The sequence below is a fragment of the Numida meleagris genome, chromosome 7 (genome assembly GCF_002078875.1).
Source record: "Numida meleagris isolate 19003 breed g44 Domestic line chromosome 7, NumMel1.0, whole genome shotgun sequence".
NCBI classification, from domain to species: domain Eukaryota; kingdom Metazoa; phylum Chordata; class Aves; order Galliformes; family Numididae; genus Numida; species Numida meleagris.
The window spans coordinates 13,902,422-13,921,651 of NC_034415.1; the positions used below are offsets into that span (position 1 = coordinate 13,902,422).

General features: G+C 36.9%; 2 protein-coding genes across 8 annotated transcripts in view; one reads left to right on the forward strand and one right to left on the reverse strand.

Moving 5' to 3' along the window:
- BCAR3 (breast cancer anti-estrogen resistance 3) overlaps positions 1–8,127 on the forward strand; it is a 94,203-nt gene extending 86,076 nt beyond the window's left edge. For all 4 annotated transcript variants that reach the window (XM_021404791.1, XM_021404789.1, XM_021404792.1 and 1 more), the window contains 6 exons: positions 1,267–1,907; positions 3,672–3,787; positions 4,881–5,052; positions 5,213–5,324; positions 6,107–6,310; positions 7,034–8,127. In XM_021404791.1, the coding sequence (XP_021260466.1) occupies positions 1,267–1,907; positions 3,672–3,787; positions 4,881–5,052; positions 5,213–5,324; positions 6,107–6,310; positions 7,034–7,221 (1,433 nt within the window). In that variant the 3' untranslated portion in view covers positions 7,222–8,127. The remainder of the gene's footprint in view (positions 1–1,266; positions 1,908–3,671; positions 3,788–4,880; positions 5,053–5,212; positions 5,325–6,106; positions 6,311–7,033) is intronic.
- The window catches only part of FNBP1L (formin binding protein 1 like), a 61,189-nt gene continuing 50,338 nt past the window's right edge, over positions 8,380–19,230 (reverse strand). For 2 of the 4 annotated variants that reach the window (XM_021404801.1, XM_021404798.1), the window contains exons 10-14: positions 13,838–13,947; positions 13,405–13,537; positions 12,834–12,928; positions 12,184–12,332; positions 8,380–11,791 (exon numbers count right to left, since the gene is read on the reverse strand). In XM_021404801.1, the coding sequence (XP_021260476.1) occupies positions 11,613–11,791; positions 12,184–12,332; positions 12,834–12,928; positions 13,405–13,537; positions 13,838–13,947 (666 nt within the window). In that variant the 3' untranslated portion in view covers positions 8,380–11,612. Of the gene's footprint in view, positions 11,792–12,183; positions 12,333–12,833; positions 12,929–13,404; positions 13,538–13,837; positions 13,948–15,924; positions 15,940–19,036; positions 19,196–19,230 lie in introns of all 4 variants that reach the window. The other 2 variants (XM_021404802.1, XM_021404799.1) reach the window with 2 other exon arrangements.

Genomic DNA, 19,230 nt, shown 5'->3' on the forward strand with positions numbered 1-19,230 from the left:
ATAAGCCGAACTAATATACTGCTTGCACTTCAAGTACAGTCATTGGACTAGGTTCTATATTTCTTGCTAGCTGTCCGAGCTAGTAAGGAAGTATACAATTATGCATCTGCTGTGATCTAGGCAAATTCTAGTGCTTGTCTTCTGAGGCTGCCAGTCATTTTGAATATGATAACTGTTAAAATTTATACTGCCCATTGTGGGAAGACTACTTGAGACAAAAAAGATACTAAGTCCTTGTATAGTGATAGATTGTATTTTGATAGAAAGAAGGTGCTTCAATGTTTGACAGTGGGGTGGCCCAAGACATTTAGAAAACGAGTTTCTCTCCATCTGTAATTAAATTGATTATCTTATTCCAATCTATGGCTGCAAAATCTTTGCTTTGGAACTGTGAATCTTTACTTAGTTATCTGAAAAGTACTGCTATGCATTTTGTCATGGGGTCCTCTGAGCAGGTTCTGGCATCATACCACTTACAAGTGGTGATGGGCTGTGACTGGCGTATTTTGTTGGCTTGTACATGAATTGAGAGTCAGCTGGAAACAAACAGTAAAGCCACTTTGCTGTAGGCAGCAGCAAATGCACTGAGACCTGCAGATTAGGAATGTCTGACAAAGGTTTAAGTAAGTCCTGTATTGCATACTGAGTTTTGCATATGCTATGAATACAGGATGAGGCATAAATATTCAACACAGAAATGTATGGATGTATTTCTCCAGTCCTTCAAACCAGCTACTATTCAGCAAAAAAAGTTAGTATCCCTGAAATTCATTCCTCCCATACCTTCCAAAGTCAAGCCCGAGCACATTGTGAAGCTTCTCTTTCATCTCAAACTTATCATTCTCAGAAATGACTCATCTGTTATGTGGTGTGGCTGGAAGTTTCTGTTTTTATAGCATAGATCAGGTTACAAAGAAACCTCCCATTCCAAGCCATGGAGACTATCCAGCTCTGACATTACAGCCTATGTATGCAGCCGGGGCTGGAGTTATTGTCAGCATTACCACAGAATAATACAGTGCAGCTGTTCTGTGTACTTGGGATTTTGGGAGGATCGGCAATTGAATGGAATTTGTTGGCTAGTTCATTCCTCAAAATATAATTTCATATACATTTCATCAGTGAATAATTTGCGTGTTCAGACAATAATTTCCTCAGGAAATAGTGTTAAGAAAAGACCCTGGGATATAGGCACCAGGAATTGTGTTTTGGCCTTCAAAATTAACATATCAGTAGAACAGAAATTTTTTTCGTTTTCTCCTGCAGGTTCAAGACATTCGTCTCAATTACCTGAAGCAAATGCTGACTCCTGCCCAAACTCTCCTGCATTTAGAACAGGCAGTGAACCTTCTTTAAGCCCCACAGTTGTTCAGAAAGTCACCTATGATTCACAAGTAGGGGAAGCTCTTAGAGGATCAGACAGCCAGCTCTATCCAAAGCCTCCACCTAAACCCAGCAAAGCAACCCTGCTGAAGACCCCAGATTCTCCTATTGCTTCCCATAGTTCAGAAGGACACTATTGTGAGCTAAGCCTTGCCAGAGATTCTGTGGCAACAAAACAACACTTATGCCAGAAAAACAGCTATGTGGAGCACCTGACACAAAAGGAGAGGGGAACACAGTTGTTCAGGAACTCTGAAACAAGTTATGTGATCCTGGATGATGACGATACGATGAACTCTGCAGGTCCTTTAGATGCTTCAACTGAGACGGCTGAAGAAAACAATGTGTTTTCTGCACCTCTTTTTGAGACATTGTCTAGTTTTAAACCAAATGATTTTGAATCCAAACTACTTCCTTCTGAAAACAAGCCGCTGGAGACATCAACGCTAAGAAAAATTAAGGAGCTTTTCACCAAGAATAACCCAAAGGTTATTGCACAACACATTCTTAGAATGGACTGCAAGGTAAAAAAATAATAATAATAATAATAAAATTCCACCATACTTTATATTGTGCAAGTATAGGCTTTTCGAAGAATTGATTTGAAAAGATTAATGGTTAGATTTGCAGCTAGCATGATTAATGTACTCACTTGCAGGAATTTTTTGGGGTGACTTTTTTTTTCCTATTTGAAGAAGAATGCCCCAGATCTCTTTGGACTAAAGGTGTCTTCTGTCAGCCTTGGCTTTAGACTCAAATTCTCAGTGTTCCATACATCTCTTTAATCTCCTATCAGTTGCTGTGTATTCTGTGGTTCTCATTTAGTGGTGGCTGCCGCTAAGTGAGGCTTCATGGAGACATGGTGGCTTATAAAACTTGGTGCAGGGGCAAGTATGTTAACTCAAAGCAAGACAGCAGCTTTCTAGGATGCTTTCCTGGGGAGGCCTTGTGTTTTGAAGCTTTCTTCCAGTGATAGCCTCTTTATGTTAAATCCTGTAAACTTTGGAGTGGGGCCAAGGAGACTAGACAGCTGGTAGCGTGGGAACCTGTACAATTAGTTGTGGGGCTGGAGTGTCTTAAATATCCAGATTTTTGTATATTGGAGCAGGAAGAGTAACTAGCTGGCACACACAGGGAAGTCTGTATGTTGTCTTATTCTTGTGGAGCTGAGAGCCAGTGACTGTCACTCATTGGTAACTTGTTGGGTACTATTACACTGGTAAGAACTGTTAAGATACAATGAGATTGGCATGTCACCTGGGCCAGAATACATGCTTTGCACTGAGATCTGTGTTAAGGCTGAAGATCATAGACATTCTTGTGGCATCACAAGTTCAGTTTTCCTTTTAAATAACAACATTTCTAGTTCTACAGAAACTTTCATTCGTGGAAGAAGCACCTCTTCATTAAGTGGTGGAGTGAGTCTACCACTTACATGTCGGAGAGGAATCCTTTCGAAGTAATTGTGATCTGCATCTATCCAGGGCCTTTGTATCACTCCTGCTTCTCCAGAAGTGAATGAAGTTTCTCTATAGTGCTAGATTTTGCACCAGCAAGGCTTGCTGTGTGGCAGATTGCTTTCGTCTTTTCATAACCAAAAAAGTCTGCTGAGAGGTGTATTAGAAGTAAGAGGCAGATTGGTTTGTAAACATGTCAATGTATAGGTCTTAATCTATCAGATAATCTCACATTATATTAATTTGGTTTTGCTTGTAATTGTTGCTAATTATAACCAGTAGCTAATACCATGTGCTTAAAAAGCAAGGGCAAAGCGGTGAGGGTGTCAGTTTTCACACACTGATTTCATTAGGCATTCAACACTGTGTCTTCCCCAAAGTCCTTATACTGGCTAATCCTTATGAGAACCCTGTGGTGTAATTTAAAACATTCTGAGCAATGTTGTCCTTTTAGAAATGAAGAAAGCTAAGCAGATGCAATCTTTAAGGCCAAAGAGCAGTGCCATGTTCATAAGCATCAGGTCAAGGGAGCATGTTTCCTGGAGCTTGCATGTGGATCTCCTTCTGGAAGTGAAGGATGTAGTTTGACAAAGTATTTTGGCCACACCTTTTATGTTTTCTTATGGTGGAATCATTGTGCAGAAAGTTTTTTACTGATCTTTTGGGTGAGATGCTGACTGTGCCTACGTTGTTCTTGGATTACTATCTTCTAATGTCATGCACTCCTGTTTATGTCCTGCGCTAATCTAGAGTGCTGTTATGTGGAAAGTTTGTGGTTTTTTTTTTTTTAAGTAGTTTCAAAACTCATGGTCAAATTTTTGCATTTGTCAGGTGGCAAGGATACTAGAAGTTTCTGAAGAGATGAGGAGGATTATGGGAGTGAACTCGGGTCTTGAACTGATTACTTTGCCTTATGGACATCAATTGCGCCTGGACCTAATCGAAAGGTAAATGTTCCTATTACTCCTTATTTCCAAGGCAGACGGCCCTGGAAAGGACAGAGCATTGCTACTTTGTACTCAACATCTCCTCAAAGAATGTTTTCTTGTACATTTTCTTAATTCATGCGTACAGAAGATAGTTTATCATTTCTTTTTGCAAAAGTAAATTTCTTGAGGTCATAGTGCAACTCCATGATTGTAATACTGGGAAAGGTGGATGGTATGGAAAGCAAGATCCTAGAGCCGCTGAAAATCTTCAGCTCTCTTTTAATCATTCCTATGAAGTGAAGTTCAGAGGACCTAAGTTCTAGCTGACCACATAAGTGTTTTTTTGGTAGAGAATAATGGTAATTGCCTATTGCAGCTGGGGAAAAGAGCAAAAGAAGAACTAGCAAAGGTGCTTTTTTTTTTTTTTTAATCAGCAAAGCTTTCTGTAGAAACTGCCCAAGTTAAGGAGGAGTAATTAGGATCTTCTATCCTGATCTAGCTTCTCTGATTCATATTTCAGTAATTTGGTTGCTGAAATTTAGGGGGAAGACCTCAAGATTTGAGTGCAGAGGGAGCACAATAGGAACTGGGGCTATTACCCACAGAGTTTGGTCATTCATTGCACAAGCAAAATTTTGTGTTCAAAACTGTAGGGATATTCAGCCAGCCAGCTAGCATACCATAAGGCATTACTGATATCTCTCTGATTTCTAGCTATTGACAGCTCACATCGTATTCACAAGTGGAGTAAAACAGAAAAGCAAGTCATTTGGCTGGTTCAGGCAGTCATGCTCTGTGTGCCTACTGCTGAGTGGGCCTGGCAGCTAAAGTTCTATGATGTTGACAGAGCGCTAGCCAGGCTTAGTCTTCCTTGAATGGAGTACCCCAGATCTGGCTGCCCAGTAACTAACAGTATTGAAGAAAATGTATTAGAACACAAACTCAAAAAAAATATGTATTCTATATAACGGCATTACAGCTCTTGATAAGAAGATGCTGTGAAGAACAAGTGACACTGAAATATACATAAGTTGATCTTCGCTGAACTTACGTACATCATAATGTATCACTAATAATTAGTAACCAGTAGTATAAATTGCTTCACTTGCAGGCACAATACCATGGCAATAGGAATAGCTGTGGATATCTTAGGTTGCACAGGAGATCTGGAAGATAGAGCCGCAACATTAAACAGGATCATCCAAGTTGCAGTGGAGCTGAAGGACTCACTGGGGGATTTGTATGCATTTTCTGCCATAATGAAAGCACTGGAAATGCCACAGGTAAAAAAAAAAAATTAAAAAAAAAAATCATTTTTCTCTTTACATTCCAAAACATGGAGTTGTTAGTTGGTTCATTTAAACTAATTTATGCAGTAGTAGCATGTTTTCCTGTTACTTGCTAGAGTAAAAAATGTGCATTCCTCTAATTTCATTTGAACAGGTCACCAGGTTAGAACAAACCTGGACCTCTTTAAGACATCATTACACCCAGACTGCCATCATGTATGAGAAACAGCTGAAGCCATTCAGCAAGGCTTTGCATGAAGGACAAGGTGAGTGGAATAGTGAGCATGAATGATGGTGTTTCTTCTAGCTTTTAAATTCTGCCACTGCCAGTTGCCTGTGGAAGGAGATAAGCTGCTGTTTTGACAGCTGTGTATAACAGTCATTTTAAAATGACAACATAAAGCAGTAAAACACAATGAAATAGAAGGAAACAGTACACGAGCAAAACATGAGTATGTATGTGCTTGTGTGCATGCATCAATGCAGAATATAACATTGTCTGCTCAACCCCCCCACCTTCTTTGTGGAAAATGCAGTGGTGCAGAAACCAAGCAGAATAACTGCAAAATCTTGCCTTAAGGACAGGACGAAAATCTCCCTCTTCCTATACAATGAAAGTTATTTTGCACAGATTTGTTTTCCATGTGCTTTGCCTACTGGATCAGAGAATGAATTCTGAAATACAAAGAATGGGTTAGTCACATAATTCCTCTGATCACATCACCAAGTGCTCTTAGCAGCTCTGATCTCCACAGGGGTGCAAGGGAGAGGGATGCTTCTCTGAACACTTCTGTGGCTAAGAGAACAGGTAGAGATAGAAAACTTTTTAGTCCCACAGTCCTTGCTGTGGTTTATCTTATCTTGGCTCTCTCCCCAAAGCCCAGCAACTTACTAGAAACTGGTAGGACAGAATATATCAGAAGTGAGGTGCTTATTTTATAAGATTCAAGACAAATGCCAGTTTCTGACTTAAAAAAGAATACTGCATTTACAATACTTCATTCAACTAAAATTTAAGTCTGATGTGGTTTGTTCTTCTCTATTCCAGAGATAGTGCCACAGAACCTAACACTGCCACTGCTGATGCCTCTTGTTACCTTGATGGAGCGACAAGCTGTCATTTTTGAAGGGATGGATCTGTGGGAAAGCAGTGATCAAAGCTGCGAAATAATGTTCAGGCACTTGACCACAGCTCGTCAGATAGCACAGAATGCAGAAATGTACAGCTTGACGGCACAACGGATGCTGGAAGGTAGGGAGCACCCGCAGGAGAAACTTCTGCATATTAACAGAATATGCAGGTTATGTCTGCAGAATTAAGATCTCTGCTTAAGTGAAAGTAATAGTCACTACAACAAATTCTTCTCAGCTCTCATGGGAACTGTTATAGTAGCAAAGGTCCTGCAGGAAACTTGGTAACTGAATGTAAGTACAAGAAGGATCAAGGAAAACTCACCGCTTCCTGTATGATTAAAATCTGCGCTCTGATTTTGGGAACTAAATCACAATCTACCGTACCAAGATTATTTACCAGGAGGCCAAGATGCAACACAACAATCTTGACTTCTTGCAGCCAGAAAGCAGCAGTATGTTAGTAATGTGACTTGTATAATTTAAGCTTGCAGTGAAAAAGTTGAGAGGGGGAAGAAATGTAGTTCTACAGGCAGCAGGTATGCATCAGAAATTACAGGCTCTAATGACTATAATGACAATTATATACATAACAATTCTAGACCAGTAGAACTGAGCAAAGGGTAGCTTATCCCAGTATACCTACAGCCAGCCACTCTAGTGCTACTCGAATATAACATGTTGAAGTTTTTCATTGTTCTTCTAGCTTGTTAAAACAACTGTGCAAAAGAAACCCAAGAGACTAAAGCTTCTCTTATTTGGAGGGAATGCAGTTTAAAAGCCAATTCTTCCAAGTAAAAAACTTGCTTGATGGTGATACTGTGGGATTCTTTTTACTTGCTAGGTTTCCAGCCAGATGAAGAGATGAGTGAAATCTTCAAGACAGAATTTCAAATGAGATTGCTCTGGGGCAGCAAAGGAGCACAAGTTAATCAGAATGAAAGATATGAGAAGTTCAGCCAGATTTTAACTGCACTTTCCCGAAAACTGGAACCTCCTCCAGTGAAGCAGGTGGAACAATTAAGTATCTAAGACTATAAACACTATTAAGTACTATACTTGAAATAACTGTAGCTTTCTTTCAGTAATCTGATACTGCACAAACTTCTTGCATTTCACAAGATGTTTAGAACTTTTAATTGCACAATGCACACTTGTTTTAAAACTACTGATTTCTAAAACAAATTATTTATTTACTGCATCGCTACATCATTTAATGATCTCTTTATGCAGGTAGGTAATCCCTGTAAAGTACTTCTGTAGCTTTCTGTGTTTCCTTAAGGTTACAATGTGTTGATGATGCCTAAGAATAGGGGCATTTGCATCATAATTATATTAAAATGAAGCAAATAGTGTAAATAAAGTGATAGATTAACTATGTGACAGTTGTATAATATTCCTTAACTGGGTATAAAACACGATGCACAGAATTGTGAATTGAAGTAAATCCTTATGCAAAATAATTTGCATACTATAGTTGAAGAAATTATCTGTGACTTCAACAGAAGACTCAAATTTCACTTTACCTATGAAAGTAGAATATTAGTTGTGTATGTGTTGGGACAACTGGAAGGTTTTTTTTTCCCCAGACAGCATGTGTAGCACTTTAACTTTTGCTGGAGGCTGGACAGCTATGCTGCCAGGAAATGAATGATGAAATGGCAAGAACAAACCACCTAGGTAATTAAAATACTTTCACATACAAGTAAAGGTGGGTGTATGTATGTATTAAAACTTACATACTGAGATGAATCATGAAAAGCAGTACTTACTTTTTTTTCTTAGATGAAGAGTTACTTGTTAGTACTTTTCATAGATAATCAGAATGCATAACGTTTATATAAAGAATGCTTTAGCAGCAAATACTACATTGTCATGTACATGTACAGATTTGATGTATAAGCGTTCTCAGAAATTGTATAAATACTTGGGCAAGAACTGTGGTTACAAAGTTGCATTTGTTCACTGTCAGTAAGCCCTTTCCTGGAGTGAGATGTTACAGCGTTTGAAAGTAACAGAGTAAGCAGGCAAACAAGCAAACCAACCACTGCCAGAATGGTAGCAATCACTTCCCCTCCATCTATCTACAATCATTGCAGAGGTTCTTACAACAATACAGGTAACAGAGCTCTAGTTTATACTGTCACACTGCCCAGTCCCTATCATTCTTAAGAAAAAGGTTGAAGCTAATTTTTTAGACCATGAAAAGATTTTTTATTCCATGAAAATATTCTCAACAGAGAACACGATCTTTAAACAAAGCATTTAACATTTAGGAAATCAACATGTGCACAAAAAGATTAAAAAGTACTGGAAAAGGCAAGAGTCTTTTAGACAACTCACATTCAGAATTTTAGAATAAGTAATTTATAACTAGCTATGCAAGGACAGATGTATTTTTTCCTATGCTTAATAACCCTCACAACAAGTTGCACTATCCCTAGTGAAAGCAACCTGCTTTCAATGGAAGCAAATCCTGGTTTTAGAAAAACAAACAGTAGTGTAAGAAGAACATTTTGTCCTTTCCCAGGAAGTGTTATTACTGACCTGTACGGCTGTTAGCCAGGCAAACCACAGGCCCTTTAGCAGAAAATACACAGGTCACATTTCTTCCTTTCCTCTAGCTTTAAAATGAAAAATGTACTATTTAAAAACAAAAACAAAACCTACGTAAATAGTTTTGTCAGTATTGAGTATTGTCACATTATTATATAAATAACCCTGTATACAAGCTCCAAAAATCTAAACTTTAGCATTTAATAGCCCCCATAATACACTAGGTCAAGCTGTGTAATAGTGGTATATATAACAAAATGAATAAACCTCTACACAAGTCACTCAAATTCAGTTTTACTAGTAGTACAGTTGCTAATAACACTGAAAATAAAAAGAATCCAGCACTTCTGCATCCAAATATTGCTTCAGACCCCAGAAAAACAGGACGTTTTGATTATTATTTCATTTCCCCAAACAGCAGTTGGCTGGGTTAACAACCTTTGTTTGATGCAAATATCCCCCCCACCCAACATCTCTAATCTAATTCTTATCACCCTAATAGATCAGATATGATGTATTTATTAATAGAACCACAAATGGGAGGCAAGACAACATAAGCAACAGGGGCACTGCAGACAACTATATTTACACGTATAAACATATCCAAATTTCAATTGTTTACAAGTAAAAGTGCACATCGATCATTACAAAGTATCACTCAAATTTCAACTGGTCCATACAATGAAGCATCACCTAGAAACGGACTAGCACTGCAGTAATTTAATTAAAATTGGAACTTCATAGTCAAAAACTAAGAGACAGTTTCCATAAAAATAGTTTTAAAAATATTAAAATCAAATTAAGAGATACACATCCCAATGTATAAAATTCATGATGCACCATGTATCCTGTAAAGTAGAGCTCTAAAAAACACCTACCATGTCTACCTCAGCAGCTGCAGCACTGTGGAAAGAGCTGAGACACAAAGCCCTTCGTGAGATACTGTAAGTGGTAGTGTTGGCAACAACAGATTTAGGCACTATAGTTTAAGGCAGCAGTAGAATGGCAAGTGGTTGACTTCTGAAAATAGTCATTAGCTCGCAGTGGTGAATCTCTCTGGTGGTGTTCCAGGTTTTCAGTGCTGACAATAGGTATTACTGAAGTGCTGAAGATGGACCACAGGTCTAGAAGTTTCTGTTGACTGCATTGTAGGTTAGAGCTGGGAGGTATTATTTCCCCGAATGATAACATAAATACATTATGCTCTCTTACCAGTTATGCTAAAAACTGGAATGTAATGATGGTTGCAGTGGAAGAGTTATAGCAGCATACATGGATACTGGATGAAACTCTAGTACTGAAGGTATTTAAACAGAATGATTTGTTACAAAATAAGAGAAGGAATGATGTCAAACAAGTGTTATGCAGACATGCCTGACTGTCCTAGGCATGCAAGAGGATGTTAAGGGCGAGCATGGAGGTGGTGCAGGCAGACTGGTAGCTGACATGGTTCTAAATGACTGCTATTTAAAATGAGTAGGAAAAAAGTATAACCGAACCAACCAGAAAGTAGCACAAGCTAAAATATAGTTGGGCCTCTCTGACCACCTATGACAATGAAAACAATGCAATTTTAGGAAAAGTTGCCTTTTTACTCTGGTAATGGAATGCTATTTTCCTGCACAAATTTAAGAATTTGTAACACATCCTTAATTATGTATGGAAATGCTAAGAATGTTAGTGACTAAATGTATGTCTGCATGCATTCATGCAACTAGCTTTTTCTCTTGTTCAATGGGCATCCCAGTCTAACACCTCCCTCCCACCCCCCGCCCCAAGCAGCTGCATGTAACCTCCTTCAAGATCTCGCCCATTTTCTCAGAAACCCGCTTCAGGAACCTGCAGTCCAAGAGGAAAAAGAAAAGAACAAAGTTACTGAAGGCCTTTAGAAGATAGGGAAGTGTGCTCAGTTCTAACAGGCCATTCTCAGTGGCTATGCACTAGCCTTGTATTACTCTCATAAATTCACATTAGAAATACAATCCATAGTTTCTAGATGAAATCAAGTAGTGCAATGCATTTTCCAAGCCTCAGTGATTTAACAGTGAGGGGAACAGAATTAAAAACCTTGTTTTCAAACTAAACATGATACAATTCAAAGACAGCTTACACACACAGATTAAGAATATAAAATCATTCCCTTTTCAGGAGCAAATGGAGGTTAAAATTGAGTAAAACACCAAGCATTAATTACATGTGGCTGCTGCTGCTGTTGTTGTTGTTTGGTTCAAGGTATCTATAGCTAAAACAATGGAGTTGTGTCCAATACACAACATTCTACATGAAAACTACAGAAAGGGAAGGAGAGGCAGGTCACTGGACCTTCTGTCCTTTTTAATCATACTGTTACTTCCTGAGTAATTTTGTTGAGCTTTTTGATTCAGAAAAGATTTTCCTGTTTAAGAAGTGAAAGATGCCAAATATTTGCTAAGGAAGGAAATTAATAATTTTCAGTAACTGAATTCAGTTAGTACAGGATAAAACACTGGTTTAAGCATATAGTTTCAAGTCAAGGAAGTGAACAGTGTATCTTAGAGGTCTTCAGAACATAAGTAATTTTTCAGTTCTCTATAAAGACAAAGTATCCTATAGAAGCAGGAATCCTGGTATCTCTCCATTTAATGGCTGAAATGGATTTAGTGCTTTGTAGAGCAGGAACATTGTATCAGTGAAACAAAGCAGAAAGCGTTAGCCAAAATTATAGACCAATTTAATGCTGTCATTTCTGGAAAAGCTACAGCAAATTCACATTGCAAACAATAGACCATTCCTGACTTCTGTTATTCTAATGCTTTCCATGAACCTGCCTTACTATTTTTCTACTACTTTCCCTGGAAAATGTACACTTGAAAGCTGCAGATTTACTGTTAGATATAGGTTACTGCACCTTTGCTGTTTTTCTCTAGCGTTACATCTATATAAGATGTTGGTACATAGCCTTCCTCTCCATTTTGTCTTCGAGCTCTTGTCCACCCATCTCCTTTGTCCTCCTCAATAATGTACAAAATTTCCCCTTCTTTCATTGCTAGAGTGCCTTCATTATGACCTGGGAAAACAGAAGGCAAAGACAACAGAATTTCAAGTCTTTTTCTCAGAACATAGTTTCCAGATTGCATATAAACAGGAAGTATAAAACAATCTGTGCAAGCAAACATATGGTCAAACAGGCTGACAGTCAAAAACCTAGTCCAATCTCTATAGCTGAATATTTGCCAAAGCTGTGCTAACTTTCCTGTTAAAACAGCACAGAAGTAGTGCTTATGAATGAAACTTATAATTTATATTTCCACTGATCGTATAAGCAACTAGTTGCTCAAAAAAAGTTAATCTACTTACTTAAAATTATTTTACCTGTCTTCTCTGTAACAAAAAAAATCCATACCTTGTAGTCAAATTGCTTGACTGAAAGGTAATCATAGTATATATTGTTAACCTTACCATCAAAAGGATATATTGCCTTGCAATGTCCTATAGCTGGTAATGGATCATCATCTTCAAACTCATCGTCAAATTCATTTGGATGTGCATGCTGCTGTGGAGGGCCTCGGACTTCCTGATTTGCATCGTCTGTGTAACTCCCTTCAGGGCTATAATACAATGATTGCAGCATGAGGATTCTTCAGAGTTCTCAGCTCTGAAACTCTGAACATATATACATCATATATACATCATAGGAAAGTGCAAGACCATGGATATTTCTTTGGGAAGGCGTGTTAACAGTTTGGAAGTGATTTTTCTGTAAGTGTTTTGACCTAACAACAAGGGTTTGGATTGAATTCTCTTAGAAAACGGAAGAAATTTGACATACCTGTCTTTGCAAAACATGGAAAACAGGTTAGTGTTTGTTATATAATGGAAGAAGACAGTATTAAAAGGTGCTAGGAGTGGGTGTTACAGTTTGACTCTCAATTTTTCTACATTACCATGATGACATAAGTGACCTAGAATTTAGAACCAGTAACGTTATCCTTTGGAAGGACATAAACTTTCAGAGGATAAGGAACAGCCTTCTATTACCTTCTATTAACTATCAGAGAGATACACTGATTCTAGCATAGATATAAAAGCAGTAGAGATAGAATAGTAACCTCTCTCGGCCCTGTGTTACAAGATGGTTGATATCACTGCTGTGCCGCCTGTCAGTTCTGGCTGCTACTTTTCCTTCAACTTCAGAGAGCCAGGCCTTGAAGAAAAAAAGACAAATATTGGTATAAAGACAAAAGTTGATTCTAAACCAGCAACTACAATTTAAAAAAGGCACTTAACTACATCCTGTTTAGCTGTCGTTGTATAGCCACGGAGAGACTGTATGCACATATGAAGTCTTGCAAATATTTTATGTGAAGCATGAACCTAATCCTCTCTGCTTAGCCTATACTCCATAGTAATGTTAAGTAACAGAGAAAAAAATCAGTAACCACCTATGAACTGCACAATAACTAATTCATAAATTCTTCTCAACATCTTGCATTTACAATAAAGTACACTGTCATTCCAGCTAGACTAACGTTCTTGAAAATAGGGCACCCCACAGAAAATCGTACTGGGAGCTTTTGGTTTAATCAATTAGTTTCATGTCTGATACATATGTAACCCATAAGGCAAAGTACAATATTACCATTCATGTGCGTTTTCTAAGAAATTGTTTTAGATTCTAACCTCATTCTTGTGTATTTCCATCCGAAGACGGTCCATGTTGCTCATTGTCTCAGCTAATTTTGGTTGTAAACTGCTTGGATCGCCCATCTGGGGATTTTTTTCATAAACATCTCTCATCTTGATGAGGGCATCTCTAACAACATTGAAAAGCCCACAATAATTATAAAAATTATATATACCTGTACTGGTTCCTTAAAGCAAAAATAATGTTTGCGTTTGAAATCTTAACCCATGATTAGAGTGCACAGATACTAAACAAAGATACTATACTGAAGCAGGAGGCGGCAATGGTAGCAGAATCTACATATGGCAAACCATCAATTAAAATGCTTTTAATAGCTTAGAATAGCTTATTCTCTCCTAATTTTTGAAACTTTTGGCTTAAGCGTAGGTCTTGAAATGAAACAGACAAAGAGAATCATGATGCACTCACTTTTGGTCAGTTTCCTTCTGTAGTTCTCTGTTGAGTTCATCAATTCTCTGCTGCAGTTTCTTGCGTCTTTGTTCTGGAGGAAGGTGGCTGAAGTCTTCCAGTGCAGGGCCCTGTAAATACAAATACTATTACACAAGTAACACGCACACATCTAGACAGTTGAACTGACATACCCACACATGAACAGTGTTCACTGGAAGCAAGATGGACCTTATTAGAACTCTACTTGACACACAGCTCTTTAAAAGACCACAAGAGAATTAATGCGTGTTTTTGGTGCTATCCTGTAGTCACTCATTCAAGGTTCTTTCTGCCTTCTTTAACAGCTGGCTCAGTGTTGCAATTAACAATCCGTAGACTAAGCAATCATTAGTCTAAAAATCTGAGCCATTAAACTCCCTATTTTATCCACTGCCCCAATGCAGATTTAGCGAAACCAGCATTATTTACTAAATATTTACTTCAGTCAGAACAAAAATCTAAGATGTGTATATAGATAATAGTATGTACATAATAGAATCTTTCCATGGACCGCGTTTTCTATGGCTACTTGGGTGCTGTCAAAAGAAGAACACTGTCATTTGGACCTCTGTTCTAAAATATTAATATAGTTCTCTTTCAGAAGTTCATCAATCTTGCTAGAAAACATATTAAAAGAATCTCAATTCAACTTACAAAGTTCCGACACATTTTACCTAGAGTAAAACCAGTTCACAGAGCATACAATCAAAATTTTGACTTAAATCTGTTACTCTGAATCAAAGAAAACTTGCTCATATATTCCAAGTAACCTTCTCAATTTAAAAAAAAAAAAAAAAACAACAACACTGCAAGGGTGGGAAAAAACCTGCTAGTTCTCAAACAATTTTTTTTTTTTTAAACTTAAGGCCAAGTATTGTTATGAGCCCAAATTTGCAAAGGCTTGATTGCAAGCTTGTGCTAAGATTATAAATAGTATGGTAGTATTTGCATGTAATGAAGAATGGGAGGAGATTTTTACCTATCATGTGAATTTGATGTGCCAACTTTCCTCCTGGAATAATAGATGCCTATACTGCTTTTTAAGAAGGAAAAATGGTACACATACTGATAACAAAGTTCCATTACTTTCTTACAAGTGTTTTTAGGTCAAGAAAACCTGCTTGCCATTACAGAAACCCTCCACAGATGTAAAATGAACTGGGCAGCATTTCTTTTGACAAGAAGAAGCTTGACAGAAACATTATTGTCAAGATCTTGACACAAGCAGCCTTAGAGGCTCAGATGCCAATTGCAAGTTTCTAGATTCCCCCATCTTAATGATCTTGCCCCTCAACTTCTTGGCTCTTCTCTACTTCTAACATCCTAATCTCTCTACATTTTAAGATGGAAATACATGACACCAATAAAAAAAAAAAAAGGAAATCAAAGTATGATGTTTCAAAAACAAAGCAAGAATTTTCTTTCGGGGAAAATAAGAAGCCTTTCAGGTGCTTCCATACACTACAGAACAGCAGATAATCACATCCTTTGTATCATTGCTCCTAACAGGTCAATTAATTAAAACCAGTGAGTAATACTCAGAGGAACACAGCTATTCATGTGAAGTTTACTGACTAACTCTGCAAAATTACAATATTGATTGAGGGGCATTTTTCATTTAATATAAAAGTTTTCTAATACTTTAAACAGAAAGGATCATCTCCACTGTAAATGTCAGGTTAAATTCAAGTGCATGAATTTTGCAATATTCACTATTCCTCTTTTAAACAAGTCTTGTAATCTTTTTCTATACTTATTTTATGCTGCCTTAAAAATTATTTCTGATAAAGAAAAAACACTAAGTATTTCCACCATCACCAACTGATGAGTACTGGTCAACCTTAATATTCCAAAACCACAGATTAAATTGCAGCCAGATCACAAGTCTCATTATCTCACATTAAGCATGTGGATGATTAAGAACATGACTGTGTATGAGAGTGGAAAGTCTGAAGATGTATTCCAGGGCCTGACTTAAAGCAGTTATGATATGGAAACACTTTCAGAAGATTACTTTCATGCTATCTTAGCAGAAGTACAGCAGACAGATCAGCACACGGGCTTACCATCTTCACCGACCACTGCACAGTTCATTTGAAAACAGAAAGAAATGGAAAATTACTCACATGTAACGACCAGTTACAAAAATGATTAATGCCTAAAAATGTATCTTTAAAGTATTAAATATTAACATTTTAAATTATAAAAATACATTTTACTACGAGCACAAGAAAAGCAAAATACAATAATCAGGAATGCACTTCTGCATTAAGCATTACTGATTTTAAAAAAATCCACAGATGAGAATAGGTAGTTTAACTTACAAAATTATAAAACACAACTTCACTAAACTAGTTTTGAATTTTAGTGTTCAAATAATACACTTAATGAACTTTTATTGTGGGAGAAGAAACAAGCACACAGCCAACACTGCACAAAATAGCAGAATTTGATGATGATGAAGGACTGATCAGCCATATGCAAATAATTTGTTATTTATAGCTAACAATCCACTACCATCACTTTTACAAAGGTAATTTCCACTTTATTATCACAGGAAGCGACAATAAACAAAGACCTTTTTCAAGGTACTGATTTTACTTTTTGGAAAAAAAAACAAAAACAAAAACCACAACACATTTGGGTCAGCGTTGCTACCCTGAACTGTTTTAGTTATTCTATCTGGAAGAAGTAAATAAACAAAAGGACAGATGTTGTATCTTTGCTTTAACATGTCACAGCACTTGGAAGATTCACTATGCTTTCCATGACCTTTTACAAGCCTTTCCAGAGAATGGCTAAGCAACTTAGGAGATAGACAGATATCTGCAGCATCGTTTATATGACCTTAGCAATTGTCATGACTGTTGACTGGGGCATACACAAAAAAATTCTAATTTCTAGCAATAAAAAAAGTGAACGTCCTTCACAAATGATACCATGGTAGAAACCTCAACGAGGTCCAAAGATGTAAAATGGCTACAGAATCAACTACTTTTTCTCTCTAAAAGGAGTATTCCAAGAAAATGCAAAATAAGGTTTACGTATCACTGTTCCCAATGCAACCATTTATGTAACAAGTAGCACTGAGCAAAGACCTCGTAAATAAATGGAAATGTTAAGATTTCAAAAAATAAGCTGTACTGAATAACAGTATTAATAAAAGGGAGGCATGGCTATACCTAAGACTTTTTTCAATAGCCTGTTAATTTTGTATAGAGTGATAACTTCAGCTACTGTACACTATATTCTCTGTACAGCAGATGACAGGAAAAGTCCTAATGCATGAAGCACAGAATGAGAGTGGGCTGGTTCTGTGCTTCAGATGACATCTGGGGCACTCAGAACAGAATAACCAGTATGCTTATTATCTGATCTTTGCTCATGGATAAATCTCAAAGCAAATTAAAATACCATTTGATACTTCTGCCTGTCAATACTACTTTAACATAGTTTTCCAGGGACAAAACCATGGAAAACATAGCACTACGTATTAGGAACTATTTAGAATTGAATCAAAGTGTATTACAAAGATAAAACTGGTCAATGATGTAAAATCTTCTAAAATTACAGTATGCATTTAAAAGCATTTGAAATGTGATGTCTTAAAATGTTTGCACTGTATTTCAAAGTAAAACAAAGGGTTCATCTTGAAGACTTAGAAATTTCAAAATATTTGATATTACAGGATCATTGAGATAATCCAGACTTGGATGATACTAGCAATCCTTATTAATTTTACAGAATACCGTTCTATATTAAGTTCATTCAATTTTACAACAAGATCAATGAATTATTAAGAACATAACATTAAAATATTTCATTTTCAATGGGTGTTGTTTAGCGGTTACTAAATGATCTTTTGCTTCAGTAACGAATTCTAGAACTACTAAGATTTTAAGATGTCAGTTTGTGAGGAGTTGATATATGCAACGATAAACAAAAAGGTGGGAGTTAATCAAGATCTCTGCTACTTCAGCAACTTTAATTCAGTTCTTCATTGAGTAGTAAAGAAGAAATATTATCTTCATGACCAAAACAGATTATAATACAATTGAGAAAAGGAAAAGCTTCCCTTCATAAATACATACAAAATATCTGGGGGCCTGATATAAGATGCCCCAACATGATTTAATGAAAGTACATTAAAGTATAACTCATTTCTGAATGATAGCAAGGGAGCCTCTAAATCATTAACTTTCCTGCAATACTACGTTGTACTTTGATCTCCACATTACAGTAACCAGCCATTCTTGATGCACAAGATAGCAAGCTGATTTTGTTTTCAAATATGAGAAAATCATGAATTAAATATAATCAAATACATCCAATTATCTCATTATAAGGATCATTAAACATCTTAAAAGACACAAACTGGGCAGTCTGTGTTTCACTGACGTAACAGGACAGTGCCAGTACGTTTCACTTGTTAAGTGGTTTCTTAGTAACATTTACTGTACAATTCTCTTCTGCTGTTTTCCAAACAAATTCTATTTGCAGAATATGCCAGTAATAACGAATCGATAAATGTCAGAAAGTAGCATTTGGTATTAATTTTTCAATACCTTTACCCAAAAAGTACCTTGGACAAAGAAAAACAATTTCTTAGTCATAAAATTAAGAGGGTAATGTTTCAGAAAATCAGTATTGCAAAATCTGCAAGCACTGAGTGCATTAATGTTTGATGTATAAAAAAATGAAACTTCTCCTTTCTTAGTTCTGTCTTGACATCAACTACTATTATTTCAATTAGAAGTCAGCAAATAAAGTGGTGATCTGTAAGATTTTTATGGTTACTATTTATACCTCATGATGTAGTACTGCAAAAATATGTTATATGATGGTAGGAAAACATTTGTGAATGTGAACGACAATGGAAAAAGGTATCAAACGCATGCTGAGCACCCTCTTTATAACACCTTCATTTTAGGCACAAGCGTTTGGAATGTTATAAAGAGTATTTGTGTTATTTTAATTTTAATCTGTTGGTAAGGTCTGTATAGTATGAAAAAAAAAAAAAACCCACCACCACCACAGTATCCTAAAAGTGACCTTACAGCTGAAGTGTTACTTGAAAAAGAGTAAGCCTTATAATGAGGGTGAAGAGCATTAGAAAAGCCACATCACAAACACACGGTTCATAGCCCGTCATGCATTTCAACTTGTTATCCAACTTACCCCTCTTTTGAGGCTTCTGAAAGAAGGAATTCTGGGCTTCCCTGTTTTTATGTCACTCATGCAATAATGCACTGGTTCAATGGAGAATATGGGATACTGGGACCCATTAGGAGTACTGGATGTGTATAAACTAGTAGGGGTTAGGGGTGGGGACTGTGGCTAATGTGGAAATAAAGAAAGCAACAAATAAGCCA